At 56.0% G+C, this 15,184-nt stretch overlaps 4 protein-coding genes across 4 annotated transcripts; 3 read left to right on the top strand and 1 right to left on the bottom strand.

The window, feature by feature from the left end:
* Positions 1-6,615: 6,615 nt before the first annotated feature.
* On the top strand, positions 6,616-8,667 carry FBXL2 (F-box/LRR-repeat protein 2; the record flags this gene model as incomplete). Its single annotated transcript, XM_037322153.1, has 1 exon — positions 6,616-8,667. The coding sequence occupies one exon, from the start codon at positions 6,616-6,618 to the stop codon at positions 8,665-8,667; it is 2,052 nt and encodes a 683-aa protein (XP_037179816.1).
* Positions 8,668-9,212: 545 nt separating this feature from the next.
* CGCA056_v006905 (uncharacterized protein) lies at positions 9,213-10,689 on the bottom strand (the record flags this gene model as incomplete). Its single annotated transcript, XM_037322154.1, has 3 exons — positions 9,213-9,454; positions 9,513-10,562; positions 10,617-10,689. The coding sequence occupies 3 exons, from the start codon at positions 10,687-10,689 to the stop codon at positions 9,213-9,215; spliced, it is 1,365 nt and encodes a 454-aa protein (XP_037179817.1).
* Positions 10,690-11,963: 1,274 nt separating this feature from the next.
* CGCA056_v006906 (uncharacterized protein) lies at positions 11,964-12,662 on the top strand (the record flags this gene model as incomplete). The annotated part of the gene is made up of 2 exons (XM_037322155.1): positions 11,964-12,181; positions 12,407-12,662. 2 exons carry the CDS (start codon positions 11,964-11,966, stop codon positions 12,660-12,662), a joined length of 474 nt encoding a protein of 157 aa, XP_037179818.1.
* A 448-nt stretch (positions 12,663-13,110) lies between these two features.
* On the top strand, positions 13,111-15,144 carry CGCA056_v006907 (uncharacterized protein; the record flags this gene model as incomplete). Its single annotated transcript, XM_037322156.1, has 4 exons — positions 13,111-13,342; positions 13,403-13,842; positions 13,901-14,892; positions 15,039-15,144. 4 exons carry the CDS (start codon positions 13,111-13,113, stop codon positions 15,142-15,144), a joined length of 1,770 nt encoding a protein of 589 aa, XP_037179819.1.
* Positions 15,145-15,184: the final 40 nt, after the last annotated feature.

Here is a 15,184-nt window from a genome sequence, read left to right on the forward strand (position 1 = left end):
GTTCAGCAACAGACAAGGCAAGGTAGGTAAGGCCAGCCAGGTAAGGTGAGGTCTTGGGTTAGGTGGTGGGCGACCAGGTTGGTTGGCGGGTAAGGTTTGCCACAGGGATGAGTAAGAGAGAGTTTCGCTGTTGAGCGCCCCGGCTTGTAAAGAATGTCTTTTGCTTCTCTCACCGTCCGTCTGTCTCTCTGTCTGTCTCTCTCTCTTCCTGCTCTTGGTGGTCCGACCTTTACGACAAGGCAAAGCAAGGCAAGGCGAGGCAAGGCAGTGTGGGAAGGGAAGGATCGATGGAATGATCCGACGACGAATAGGCGGAAATTTGGGTCGAGGAGAAGCTGCGTGCAGAAGCCTGCAGAAACAGCAGGCAGAGCAGCGCAGCAGGAGCTGTAGCAGAAACAGCAGATGACAGCACCCCGTCTGCTTCTGGATCTGGATCTGGATTTGGCCCGCCCCAATTCACCGAAGGACCAGGAAAGGGAACGTGAGTCGTTACCGTGCTAGTGCCACTCCAGAGAGAGCCCAGGACCAATGCCAATGGCCAATGCTAGTGCCAGTGCGAATGCCAATGTCAGTCAGTGCCGATGCTAATGCCGGAACCAGCTGTTTGCGCGCTCTCGAGTTCGACCAAGGCTTTTCTTGCTCTCACTCTCCCTCTATGCTCTCGTTGCGCGCTCGGTTTGCCGTTGAAAAGCGCGTTAGGAAGAGCGAGTGAGTGAGCCGTGCAGATGAGTGGCTGGTTCTACACGCCGTGAACCACCACGTGTGTCTGTGAGCAGTCTTGGAAGGAGTGTCGTAGAGTGAGGTGTGTTGAAAGATGACCTAAGACGGGCAGTGAGGTAAGGGAGCCGGGGACCCAGGACGGTTCAGCGCCACGGTGTTGCCGCAGATGCTTGTCTGAAAGAGAGGGGCGCCTCGACAGTGTCAGCTGGGTAGTTTCTGTCCCCTGGTCAAGTCAGGCCCAAACAGCGAGTCTGGAGCTTGAGGTAACAGCGGGCGTCAAGTCACGGACGAAGGCTGCGGCGGCGTCGGATCGTGGTCGGAGGACACGGGACGGAAGTTCAAGTGCAGTGCAGTGTCACTTTCTTGCTCTGAGAGGCTGCGAGAGGAGAGGTGAGGTGTTTTGGCGCGTGGGAGAGGGGAGAAATGTAGGGAAAAAGAGGGTGACGAGGGAGGGCAAGGAAGGGGAAAAAAGTGAAATCCACTCTTTGCGCTGTTGATCGAAAATTTTGAGATGCATCCGTTCATTGCTCCTCCCTCCACCTTGTGTGTGTGCTTGTGTGGTGTGTGGTGTGTCCAGCTGCCTCGCAAAACCCTTCCATTCTTTTCTTCCGCAAGAAACCAAACCCCCCTCCAAAAACCCGCACATCGCAGCAGTTTCTGGTGGGCGCACAGCATCAGTTCCACGCCAGCCTCGACCTACTTACAGGGCCGGAGACAAGATGCAACACTGATTGGGGGGCATATCATGCAGTGCTCGCCCTGAGATGGATGCGAAGTGGGGGGGGCTCGCTAGGGAGCAAGTCCACTGAAAGCATCCATCGGTGTTGCTGTCCCCAACCCAACAATAACATGCCTTACGCTGTGCAACACGTGAAGCAGTCCCAGCTTCTGGGCTCACCTCACTCCTCTCTGTGCTGGGCTATTCTCAGCTGAAGCGTCGAATGTGACCGCCGTCGGTGGATCCGACTCGTCCATGTCCGTCCAACGGCGCCAATCTCCCTCTCCCGGGGCCCGATACGTCACAGTGCCGCAGCCAAGCCCGGAGACATGCTGTCTGATGCCGCAGATCGCCGCCAATCTCTGAGCAACATCATTCCGAGGCTGTTGGGCAATGCAATGCCATCCCTCTTAGCCTAGGTGCGACTCTGAGAACCCAGATAACCAACACTCGAAACGAAGTTTATCGTTGCCGCTGCACGGCATCCACGGCTCGGGAAGCCCAATGAGCAAAACAAACATTCCATCGACCGTCCAGCCAACCACCTCAGACGGGGCAGACCCCTGCACAGCAACCTCCATCCTTATGACAACACAACTCTACCACCTTCACTGCTGCAACCCAACCAACAAGAGGTTGCTCGGTCCGCAAGTATGAAGGGTTTGCCAAGCCCGTTGGTCCGAACTCTCCTAGATGCAAACTCGGGCTCTGTGCGGCTGCCGATGCATGCTGTGAGATCCGCCATTATCAAAACCATCAGGGAGGGCAGAGCCATGTCTGTTTGAGGAAGCAGGATGCAAAGGATTGGCGGGTGGGCAGTGTGGAGCGTGTTGCGAGTCTGTGACGAGAGTGAAAATCATCACCTCGACGACTAGAGGATCACGCACCGCACCGGCCTACTTACTCACTTGCTCTGTTTCTCAGCCTTCTCAGCCAGGACACCCTCAAGCTCTCGCTCATTTTGCTTTGTGACAGTTGACCAAGACCTGGGATTGGCCGCGGCGCGCGCAGTTGGACATTCAAAAGCTTCTGACAGGCTGAGTTCCGAGGGTCTATTTGCTTCTGAGTGAGATTGCTCAGAAACGAACCTAATTATACCCGGGTCGGGCAACCCGCCCCCATCTTCCCGTTTACCTGGATAACTGCAATCGGCAACGCAGGGCACACTGGACAGTCAGTCGATGGTCCGTGTCTCAACGACTCGTCCAAGGGCTTTTTTGGCGATACTGGCGCTTGTTCACGCTTTTAGGCTAACCCCGCATTTGACTTGACATGAAGCGATGGCTGCTGTGCCGCATCTCAAAACCTGGAGAAATTCCCGGAGACGCTTCTCGTTCTTCATCATCGGCAGCAGCTTTGCGAGCTTCCGGGAAAGTGTGAACCCGAATCAGCGAGCTGGGCTTACTTGCTCGGCATATTGCCATGGGTTTGAGCGGACTCTGCTGTGACCCGTTGATGCGCACGCAACTCAGCGGTGGCCGGGTCTGGACCGCTTTGACAGTCCCTTATCTTATCGTCATGAATTCCAGATGTTCGGATGGCACGTGGAAAACAGAGTGCTCAGCAGCTTTGCTCCGAGGTGCCAGCCTCCGGCGTTACCATATCGTGGAGGCTGATTGAAGGTTTTGGGGCGTCGGACTTTGAGATTAGCGAGCCATCAGACTATGCCGTGGCAATTAACGGATGTTTGGTCGTGCGCACAAGTCGACACTTGTTAGCTGGCTTTTCCGAGAGTAGACCTGAACATCAAAAGTCTCTCTTGATCTTTCACTCTGATGACTGAAAATGAGACAAGAGACCACAAGATCATTCGGTTTGGTATGAGCCAAGAGACGGTCGGTTGCATTTCGCAATTCGTGCACAGGTCACCGTACTGGCAACCGGCCATTCGCATTTAGAACCACAAGCCATCATTTGCGATTCGCCAGGCAAGACGCTCTCAAGGAAGTGTCGCGTGGCTCACCGCTTGCTGCATCCTTATCCGTTGTGCCTGAGTCGCCTGACGCTCTCAAAGGTACTAACCAGATCCCCGATTTTCGGCGTGAGCAGCGTCAGCCGACATGGCAAGCCCGTAAATGGGGGTGCTAGCGGAAGCTAGGCCATGACAGGGCCACGGGCGTTGCATGGAAAAGCGGTATCAGAATGTCCAACTGGTTTTCAGATATCGATCTGGGTGTTGAGACCTGAAGATGCTCGGAACGGAACATTGTGCGCAGGTTCAAAGCGACGGATGTCAGCTTTGGCATAGCTTCAGACGAAGAGAGTTGGACGAGCTGGACCTTCCATCTGCGGTTAGAGAGACCGAGTGGCGGCGGCTGACTGGTGATGTGCACCACTTGCGTCCTTGCGAGACTCCTGTCAATGGCAACCGGGTTCAAAAGAAAGGACGGTGGCGAGGGAGTCGATGAACCGAGAGAATGGGAAACGAATGGAGGTGGGAATGGCAGCCCCGCTGAAAAGTTCGAATTCGGCTTCTTTTTGGAGGGGAAACTTCTTCTCGTCAAGGATTGGTTGAATGCGGAAGGCGCTAAGGAGGGCGGGAGTCGGTCCCCAGAGGCGACTCCTCCGATGGACGACACTCGGTTCGCATACCCTGTCCGTGGGGTCGAAACAATGCTCCAAGCCGACGTCGACTAGAGGAAATATCGCTCACAAGGGCTCCATTGCGGCGACTCGTTTTCCTGCTCTTCGTCAGCGGAAACCTTGGAAGAGGAGACAGAAACGACTCGCCAAGGCACCCGTAACGAGTCAGCCCGTTTCCCGACAGTTTCGAGTGGATGTACCTGAGCCGGGCAACCGGTGTCAAGTTCCTGTCACCATCGGTGAATTTCAGATGGATACCGCTGCGCGCCAGGTGGAACCGGCTCTGGGAAGCTTAGACGCGTGATGCTGAGAGGCGACTTCACGCCACGGCCGTGCAGCAAGACGGAAAGACGCACCGGGGGCTGGAACGAGGTTGGTGAATGTTGGACGGGCCCTCCAGAAACGGGAGGAATTCCGGGCTGCAAATCAGCCCAAGAGCGGACGCAGCAGAAATCCAAGGGTCCAGCCCGTGGCGCTAGCGGGTTGAAGGAGACGGATAGGTGTTGAGCGTAGTGGATTTGTTGGTCTTGGAGGCTCGCAGGCTCAGGTCCCTGCTTACCGCGGCCAAACACTCGGAGGACCCTGCGGTGAGGATCTGTCTGCAGTAGGTGCTGCTCTGCAGGCCGTAGGTACACCGACTTCTGATGTACCGAAAGCTTTGGACTAGGTGTATCCCGCATGTGCAAAGAAAGCTGTTCGTCGAGTGATCCCCCACGCCAGGTGGTAGGTATGGTAACATCTGGAATGTCGACAGCAGTGAAAGCTTGACTTGATCTTCTTTCTCATTCTTGCCTTCTATCTTTCGGCACCGACATGGCATCAGTTGACTGCCCAGATGGCGGGATGAAGGCTGCTGATGGTGCCACAGAGAAACGACAGTGACTTTGGTTGGGCAAGTGCACGAATTGGACCTGCTGCTCATGTCATGTTCTCGGTCGGCGTTGGCGTTGTGGTGTCAGTCAGCAGAAGACCTGACTGGTTCTGCTTGGTGGGGTCAGGATCACCCCGGTTCCACTTATTCATGCCACTGCTGGTCGTGATTGGCGCATGAGGGAAGTCTCTGGACAGCGCTCCGGGCGGGCCCCTCGCTCCCCCCCTCCACAGCGACGTCCCTCCCCCACCTGCCCGCTCTTTCGCCCGGCCACGGGCCCCACAGCAGCGATGTGGTGGGTGTTTGTTCCCGCTTGGCCACTGGACGCCGCTGAATCTGTGGTTGTGTCGAGCTCCCAAGTGTCTTGCCTTTGGTGTGCTTCTTGATGCAGCCTACTGCTTGGTAGCCAGTCTGCAACAGGTCGTTTTGCATGTTGATCAAGGGCTTCTGCTGCCATGTTCTTTCATTCGATCTGTACCCCTGGCCAGCCTTCAAAGTCTGTACTGCCAAGAGGGCCAAACAGGCAGGTAGAGACCGGTCATCTTGGGCTCTTTGCGGCGGGATTTATGGTCCACGGCTTGCCCAAGACCAGCCGAGAAACCGAGGGCCTTTCCGTCTGGCCAGTAGCCACCCACCAGATCCAATGATCCGTCAACTAGAAGACGCACCAAGGGCATTTGGCAGCTGTGACTGGTGGGTGTGAGGCGAGCCGGGATCCATCGATGCCCATCGATAAGGAGGGACCCTGTTTCGCAGACTGGAAGGGGGTGGGAAGGCCGTTTTGTGCATCAGTTCTGAGCGCGTTTTAAGCTTCACCTTCCCTTACCCTGCGGCGTGGTGTATGGCGGGTGGTGTATGTACGCAGTATGTACGTATGCTATGCTAGGTAGGCGAGGCAGCAAGTCGGCCGTCTTGGGAGTGGTTTGCGTTGTTTCCACTCTGCTGTTTCTTCTCTTCGTGTTCTTTTTCTCTTCGACCCTCCCCTTTGTGTGATTCCCATCTTTTCCCATTCTCCGAAGAAGATCTTTCTTCCTATCTCAACTTTCCACCTTGCACACCACAACATCCCCAGCCTGGTGCTCGTGTGACCTCTTTGCAAGAACCAGAGGCCATGATATCTTGAGCTTCGGTGTGCCATGTGCTCCGCCCCATCCCGTAGGTACCCTTCCTCCAGCCTTCTGCTGCATAGTAAAAGCTCCACACCCCGCTATCTGCTGACCTCCATTATCGATAGCCGGCTCTCACCCGTCCTGATAGCAGATCCCCATCCAAGTCCCCTGGCCTTACCCACCCCTCCTCCAGCGCCTCAAGACCACAGCCTTTTCCGGTTCTTCGCGCTCGCATGTCTCATTTTCTTTTCTAGAGACCGATCCGTCTGTCGAGCTGCTTCATCCAGTTTCTCAGATCTGCTCCGACACACCGACTATGAAATAGGACCGTCCACCGGCTGTTCCGAGCGCTCTGCCCTCAAGGGTCGAAGTGGACCTCCGAGCTCCAATTCCCCGTACACTTCCTGCTACTCGACTGCCCCGCGCGCCACACAACCGCCGTGGAAGCACGGAGGATACGAGACGACGCATTGTGATTGCCGACTCGAGAAACGTTTTGGAAATTAGGCTTTGTTGCTGCAGTTAGACACCGCAGTCTTGGGTCTTTTTCTCTTGACCCAACTTTTTTCCTTTCCATGTATTCCCGCCCGACAACTCTATTGCGCCTCTCAACCATGGCCGATACCTTGGGGTCAACTCCAATGGAGGTTGTCGACGAGCAGGGCCCCGGCCTCTCAGAGCCGACGAACAAGGGCAGGAACCGGCACCGAGTGCTCTGTGGCATTCAGAGAATGTCTTCCTCACCATCACTTCCTCGAAATGGCCGTGCCAGATCACAGAGTAACCCTCAGCGCGGGCGAGCGAGCATCTCCTGCGTTAGCTTGGCAGGACCATCAACAGCCGGAAGCTCTTTTGGGGGCGACTCTTACTTCCCCGCAGGAGCAACAGCATCCGGCTACGCCAGCGCCTCGAGTTCTGTTCCGCCGACGCCGTCCAGCGAAATCATCCAGTTCGAAGGTATCGATGGCCGCCTTGCTGTTCGGAGGGTCGACAATGCCATTTCTACAGCGCAGTCGCCCGGTCCCCAGTCGATCGGCCTTCCCAGCGACCTGCGGACGATGAGCAAGATGCAAGTCGCGAATCCGGCGGTTCCCAAACGGGACTTTAACTTTTGGGAGAACATGCCCCACGAAATGCGTGTTCAAATATTTTCTTACCTCTCGCCAAAGGAGTTGGTGAGGACCTCTCGTGTAAGCAAGATGTTCTACAAGATCTGCTTCGACGGGCAGCTTTGGACTTGCTTCGACGCGACCGAGTTTTACCAAACGATACCGGCCGAGTCTCTGGCAAGAATTATTGTCGCCGCGGGACCTTTCATTAAGGACCTCAACTTGAGAGGTTGCGTGCAGGTTGAGCACTACAAACGTGCCGAGGTGGTTGTCAAAGCTTGTAAGAACCTTGTCAATGCCACTCTCGAGGGATGCCGGAATTTCCAACGAAACACCCTCCACAGCTTGTTGAGGACAAACGACAAGCTTGCAAATCTTAATTTGACGGGTTTAACTGCAGTCACCAACATGTCCTGCAAAATCATCGCCGAGTCATGCCCGCAGCTCGAGATGTTCAACGTATCATGGTGTGTGCACATGGATGCTCGTGGAATTAAGACCGTCTTGGAAGGTTGCCCAAAGTTGAAGGATCTGAGGGCTGGGGAAGTTCGAGGCTTCGACAATTTGGAGGTGGCCGAGACACTCTACAACACCAACAGCCTGGAGCGGCTGGTGTTGAATGGCTGCGCAGAGCTCAATGACCGGGCACTCAAGATCATGATTCACGGAGAAGATCCCGAAATCGATATTCTTACGGATCGACCAGTCGTACCCCCGAGGAAATGGCGTCACCTGGACCTCAGTAGATGCGGTCGTCTCACAAACCAGGGAGTGAAGGCATTGGGATACAACATTCCGGATCTACAAGCCCTGCGACTATCCGGTTGCACCGCCTTGACCGACGCAGCACTCGAGCCCATCTTCGCATCGACCCCGCGCCTCACCCACCTCGAAATGGAAGATCTTTCAGATCTTACCAACAGCCTTCTTGCGGAGCATTTGGCCAAGGCTCCGTGTGCACCGTGGCTGGAGCATCTCTCGATCAGCTACTGCGAGAACCTCGGCGACAGCGGCGTACTGCCCATCGTAAAGAACTGCACCAACCTGAGGAGCATTGACCTGGACAACACCCGGATCAGTGATCTCGTTCTCGCTGAAGCGGCTTACATGGTCAATAATCGCTCCCAATGCACCGCGAAGAAGCCGAAGCCCAAGGTCGGCCTTCACATGGTGGTTTACGACTGCCAGAATGTCACCTGGACTGGCATTCGCGAGGTTCTCTTCCGCAACGCTCAGTCAAAGCCCTCCACATCAGAACCCGGCAAACATGCTTACTCCGGCGAGGCGATCAGCCTCAAGTGCTTCTACAAGTTCCAGATGACCGTTGACGAGCACATGAAGCGCGTGATCCGGGGAGACCTCGCCGCGGCCAACCGCCTCGAGCGCCGCTGGGGCGAATATATGCAGGCTACCGAGGAGGCTGGCACCACTGGCGCCGGACATCGCCGCCGCAGACGCCGTGCCCGGGAAGCCCAGATGCTCCACGCCGATGAGGAAGACGGCGGCAACGGTGGCCGTCGCCGAGGCCGGACCGTCGGATCCTGCACAGTCATGTGAGGATGCCGCTGCAGACAGCTTTGCGCCTAGAATGTGAAGGAGAATCTTATGTTCCAAATGGTCTTCCTATTTCAAACATTTCATCTGTTGTCAGTATATACTCATCCCTTGGAGTCAGAGCGACACGTCACTTCATTATTAGATTGGGATGCATCGACCCATTCAAACCACCTCGCACCAGCGTGTGAGAGTGTCTCGAAGACGGCGTCTCACATTGGAAAGGCGTCCTTCTCTTCCCATCTTTCCGTGCTGTTAGTCACGAACGCACGCATTTTCTTTTTATGGTGTTTGGGATGGGTCGGGAAATCTTGGGGTTGGGACGGTTAAAGAGTGCAGGATCTCTTTTTTGGTTCCTATTTTTGGAACAGATACAGACTGTTGAGCATGCATGCGCGTGCCATTTGTATCTATAATTGGAATCTGGGGCTATTTCAGTTTGAACATATAAAATGTCCACACTAAACCATGCCCCTAATGCTGTTGATGTTTGAACCGTCTCGTCGCTGCTGGAATGCTGCGAAAGAAGCAAGACAATGAGTCTATATTTAGTCCGAGCCGTGCTGGCGGATGTACCTCCGGATCTTCTCCTGGAAGACATCGTCCTCGTCGCGCCTGTTGTCACCCTCCATGACGTACATGTCCTCGTCTTCATCCTCCTCTTGCTCGCGCAGGTCAAACTCCTCGTCGTCCGACGCATTGGCATTACGGAAGAGATAGGCGTGGCGATCGTACTCATCCTCCGAGTCGACCTCGTCCTCGGGGTAGTCTGCAGTGTAGTGGTTTTCCGCTATGATACGAAGTCAGCACGAAGTCCCTCTCCTGGTGTTCAAGTATGTAATCCTTACCATTCTCATCCTCATCATCGTCATAATCCGAGTCGTCCTCCTCTTCATTCCCGTAAAACAGCTCCATATCTTCCTTGGTATCGAACCGCAGCACGCCAATCTCCTCGGGCGGGATGTTCGCCAATAAGGGCTTGGACGGCGCGAGCTCATACACTTCAATGACGTAGTCATCATCGTCGTCGTCGGCCTCGCTGGCGTCCGTCATGGACTCGTCACGGTCTTTCCCGCCGTCGAGCTCCTTTGCCAGCTCGGGGTGCCGTTCGGCGAAGCGCTTGACGGGGGCCTTGGGCTTGAACCGCGATGGCGAGGAGGCTGTAGCAGCAGGAGCAGCAGGAGGGGCTGGATTTTGTAGCTCCATCGACTTGAGGTTCAGCCCGATCTCGTGGAGCACCCATTGGTCCATGTCGGCGGCGATCTTGCTCATGTCCTGGGTGGGCGCCACGCTGGGCAGGGGTTTGCGCTGGGATTCGACATCTTGACGAGGAGCAGAAGGGCGTTTGGTCTGGGGTTTCTTGGGCGCCGGCTTGGCGTCGTCGCCCATTTCGAACTCCGGAGTAGAGATAGCGGCGGCGTGTTTGGCGTCGAGGGCCACGGAGAGCCTTTTCGATGCCTTCTTCTTGCCTCGCTCGACGAAGACTGCTGTTCCGTAGCGGCCGCGCTTGGTGACGCCGCCGGCCTTGAGGATCGTGCTACCTGTCGGCGAGCTCATTGCCGAACGGGACATGTGGAATCGTCTGGGCTCGGCCGCAGGGTTCGCTGGTCGCTGAGCAGCGGAGGAGGTGGCCGGGGCCGGGGCCGGGGCCGGTGCCTCGGTGGCGGGGGGTTTATCGGTCGCAGCAGCATTATCGGGCGCTGGCTGAGAGACGGGCTTTGCGGGAGAGCGGCTCGAGTGCGGGAGCTCATCGCCGGGCTTGGAGGTTTGGATCACGGGCTTTGTCGGGGAGTGGTGTAGCGAGCCTGCGCCGGATCTTGAACTGGACTTTGCTGGTGCTATGCGTCGTCGGTAGACCCAGCTGCTGCCACTCTGGTGCCGTTTCGCTGACTCAAGCTCTGTCGCTTGTCAGTCTGCGCGCTTCAACACATCAGACAAAGGAGGCAACGTACGGAGGTAGGTGACCGGCGCATCTTCGTCGCCCCGCTTCCGCTTGATGTGGATCAAGTGAGGAGGGGCAGACATGTTGACAAGAAGACTACGGGCAGCGGTAGAGATGCGGTTAAGGGCTACTATGTGGTAGATGTTTGAACGAAGAGATTAGAATGTTCGTGGCAGCTCGAAACTGGATGTCCCCGGTTCGGTGTCTGGCTATGCCACGTCGTAATTCATGCGACGGTGTTGCTCTTCTTTTTTTTCTCGCGAGATGGATTTTTCTGGAAGCCTGCCGCACCAGCGGGACGGCAGCACGTCAAAGGATCCATCTCAGATAAGGCGAGCTTATCGGTGGGCTATGTCATTGGCCAGGGGATTGACCGCCTTTGGCAGAATCGTGCAAGCGTCCGGGGGTGATCCCAGCCCCTCCGGGCTGTTGGCTGCCATTGCCGGCTTGGGGAAAGAAGCCCCGCCTTGCGCTGATCAAGCTACGAGCTTCGCTTCAAGACTGCTTGAGCACTCGGACAGACAGACTGTCAATGCCACTGGACGATGGGAACCAGTCCAGCGCATTAAATGGGACAGAAGAGCCGAACGGGCTGTGGGCAGCTCAAACTCTTTGGACGCGGGATGGCTGGCAACCAGGACAAGGGTCGTCCGGCCGAGACCTAGAGAGCTTGTGAAGATTGCTATGATGGTGAGCTCGATTGCGTCTGAAACCACCCGATTCCTTCCGTACCATTGAGAGTTCTTTGCCTAGGGATATAGGGCCTTTTGAAAACTGCAATTTGCTGGCAAAGTTGAGGCGTTGCTTGATTTTCAGCCTTCGTGATGGCTGCCATGCGATTTGGCAGAGCTGCAGTAGCTGAGCACCGGTGGCTTGTAGCTAGGAAACGCAGCAGCGAATCCGGCTAAGCAGACGAACAGCTTGTTTTTGCTCTCTTTTCTTAGGCGGTTATTTAGATGGGATTTTCATGCCGACATTGCCCATTCCACACGATGCTCTGGCATGATGGAGGTGGCTGATAGCTTCCCCGGGGGGCGCTTCTGGAGGTCTCGGTGTCTGGGGCGTTTGTCCCGGTCTGGGCCTTTTCATTGGGACCCGCGAGTCGGTGGGGCAAAGCCTGGCTCGTGCATTGCGGGAAAGTCCCCAGTACCTTGGAAACATGGACAGCCACAGCCAATGGGCATGTTCCCGCAACTCCCCAGCTCGGGACATGTCCAGGGATGGTGACGCAAAAAGCATGCCTACGGAGGCAGTGAACGGGTAGGATTTGCCTGTTCCATTGCTGATAGCCCGCTACTGGCTGCTGTTTAGTAGCTCCATTATTGGAGGGGGGAGCTTCTGATCCTTTTTTGTGCAGATGCAGTTGCAGTTGCAGCTGTCCGGGTGGCCGGCGTCAACAGAATTGGAGCGGCGAAGGGAGGTCGTTGACAATCTCGTCCCATACCTCAGCGTCATTCTTTGCCTGTCCCAGGTTTCGCGGCAGTCATGGACCATCAAGCTCATGTGGGGAGGCAGTTTGATGGCCGCCACAACAAGCAATAGGTCCAGTTTCTCTTTATGTACGCCTGAGTATTGTTTCTCAATCTGCAATTCACTGGACCATCCCATCTCGCCTCGTTACTACCCTTAGCTGAGCCAGACTGCCAGGTTGGAGCGAGTGCTGGTTTCTGCCAGCCACACCTTCCCAACCTCTCTTCCCGTATTCCCCCTCTTGCCTTACTCAAGTCCTCCCCTTCCCCAACACACGTTGGACATAGCACCCATGGCATAATCATGCAATGGACCCCTCCTGTGCCACAGCTTCCCTGTTCTGAGCTGCTGCACCTCCCAACGTCAGACACCAATCTTCCGGCTTCTGATCTCCCTGCTATCTGAGCTCCCCTCGCCTTGGCTGATCAAGGTGGCATTTGCTCTTCCGGTCCGTACGTCGTATCTCTCCTGTCCCACGGGTAAGTTCATCATTCTGCCCTCGTCTTCTGCCCCTAGGTCAGCTCGTTCCCTCAAAGCTGTTTCACTCGCACAAACACGTAACCCCCGATCCCTCTTCGTTGCGTGAAACACTCAGACACGAAGACTCCACTTTGAATTCTTCACAAAGAATCGGCCTTGTTTTCGCTTCTTTACCTTTTTGCTTTTTCCCACGAAGGCAATCCAACGCCTTCTCGCTCCTCACGGCTAGCATCGTAAGGTATCACCCAGAGACAGCCGCATTCGTCAGCGTTTCTACCCACGCCCAACCCAATCCACAATCCGCCACCTTCACCGTGGGCTCCAGGGGGACGGTCTCTATCTCTGCATCTCTTGACGAGTCTTTCCCTCTCCCGAAGCAAGAAAAGTGCCCTTATCTGAACTGACTCTGGAGTGTTGTAGAAGGCAGCAGCCCCCAAACCCAAAATACCCGCCTGCCCGGAAACTGCTCGAATGATCGAGTTGGCGGAGTGATATCGGCTTTCTTCCACACTTCGAACCTTCGCATACCTTGCCGCGGAAACCAGGATCAAAAAATGGTTTCCGTCACCATCTCCTACCGCCAGCCGGGCACCCAGCCGCCCATATTTGTTGCGGGCTCCTTCTCCGATCCGCAATGGCAGCCTCTTGAGATGCAGTTCACCACCGACCAGGGAGGAGAGCATACATTCTTCAAATCCGTCGAGGTACCGCCAAGTTCGCAGATCCAGTACAAGTTTCGCGTTGGCCTTGGTGACTGGTGGGTTCTCAACCAAAGCGCTACTACAGGTAAGGTCTCTCTAGCTCCGATCCCAACCGCATCTCGCCTGACATGACGTGACCCTGCAGTGACCGACGACTCTGGCAACCAGAACAACGTCCTGACGGCCCCGGCTTCTCAAGAGTTCACAGAGATGAACGGTGTAAAAACCAACGGCGAGCAACAGAACCATCAGACGGACTCAAATTCTACCAAGATGGATGCCTCAACTGTTGCCGCGACCCACTCGACTGCTCAGCTTGAGCCGAAGCCTAAGATGATCGACCACCTGAAGGACGAGGAACGGCAGCGACTTTCGTCGACCCCGATTGAAAAGGTTGCAGACACCGCTGCAGAGGTCGCCGACACTGCCGAGAAGCTTGATGCCGAAGACAACACGCCCCGCCTTACACCACTTGACCGTATCAAGGATGCGGAGAGAAAGCGTCTTTCTTCGACTCCGATTGAGCAGGTGGCTACTACCGCAGCGGAGGTTGCTGATACGGCAGAGATGCTGGACGCTGATCAGGTATGCACTTCTGGCAAGATGGCAGGCGACATAAGACCTCAGGGCTAACACAGCGCAGGACTTTGACGACAAGGATCTGGCGGACGATGGTCCTCCGCCTCTGTTCGCCCACGAAGCCCTCGGCCCGTACGAGCCACCGAGTGATAGTGAGGATGCTACGAAGGAGTATGAGCACCACGGCACCGTTGAGTATGACGTCGACAAGTACGACTTGAACGACCCGGCTCTGGAGAGACTGCCGTCAAAACGCGAGGAGATTCTGAACACTGTCCGAAACGTGGAGACGGGCTGCAACGAAGACCAGACGTACTTCCACGGCACTCCCATGTCACCCATCGTCGGATCAAGAAAAGCAAGCCTCGACCCATATGAGGAGGCCGTGATCTCGCCAGGCCCCTCTAGTCCAGGTGTAGGCAAGAAGCTCGAGCTGCCTCGGAAGAAGCAGGGCTCAATGGTGTCGGAAAGATCTCTCGCTTCCTTAGGCTCGATCGTCGAGGAGGAGGGCAAGGAATCACCTGGGTTGGATGAGGCGAACCGCGAGACCGAAGGTCCCGTCCGCGTCCCTAGCCCCGCAGTCCGCCCAACACCTAACGTCTTCAATTCTCCCGCTAGTGACGAGGACGAGGGAGTCGTTATGAAGGGCTCCAAGTCGAAGCCTAAGAAGAGCGGCGAGCCTGACAGATCAGAGTCTCCCGACTACAACGGTAACACCAACGGCAAGCATTCGAGAGACCTCTCCCCAAAGACGCAGCCCGCACAGCCGGACAGCCCGAGCATCCATGTGCAGCCCCCCGACGACGCAGCCGAGTCCAGCAACGCCGCTGCCTCCAACCCAGATGGAAAAGCCTCGACGACTGCCCGAGACGAAAGCCACAAGGGGCAGCTTAAGAAGCGCGGAGGAGCCTCATCGACCGACCGCCCGGGAACCCCCTCGTCCATACACAGCGTCGCCGATAGCAAGGGCAACTGGCTTTCGGCCTTTTTCCGCGTACTTTTTGTTGACTGGATCGGCGGTCTGTTTAGCCGGTTGTTCGGTAGCAAGAGAAAGGCGTAAGGTTTTCTCACCTCCTTCCCGGTTCTTGAAAGATGAAGAGAAGAAGATTGGCTGCCGATGATCAGGCTTTTGCTTGTTTTTCCTTTTGTTTTTACGTTTTAATACTCCTCACGAAATCTGACAGGTTGACTTTTGTCCGCAGGATGCTGGCCACGAGCACGGCTGCCATCGTTGCCGGGGTTGCATGGTGGAAGTTCGCCTTGGACGGCGACCTGAGCTGGCTTGAGACGCGGCTCGCCGCCCTTTAGAGTCAGGGAGTGGAGATCGACGTCTCGCTCACACGAACAT

Source organism: Colletotrichum aenigma (genome assembly GCF_013390185.1).
Source record: "Colletotrichum aenigma strain Cg56 chromosome Unknown KSG_Cg56_contig04, whole genome shotgun sequence".
Taxonomy (NCBI): domain Eukaryota; kingdom Fungi; phylum Ascomycota; class Sordariomycetes; order Glomerellales; family Glomerellaceae; genus Colletotrichum; species Colletotrichum aenigma.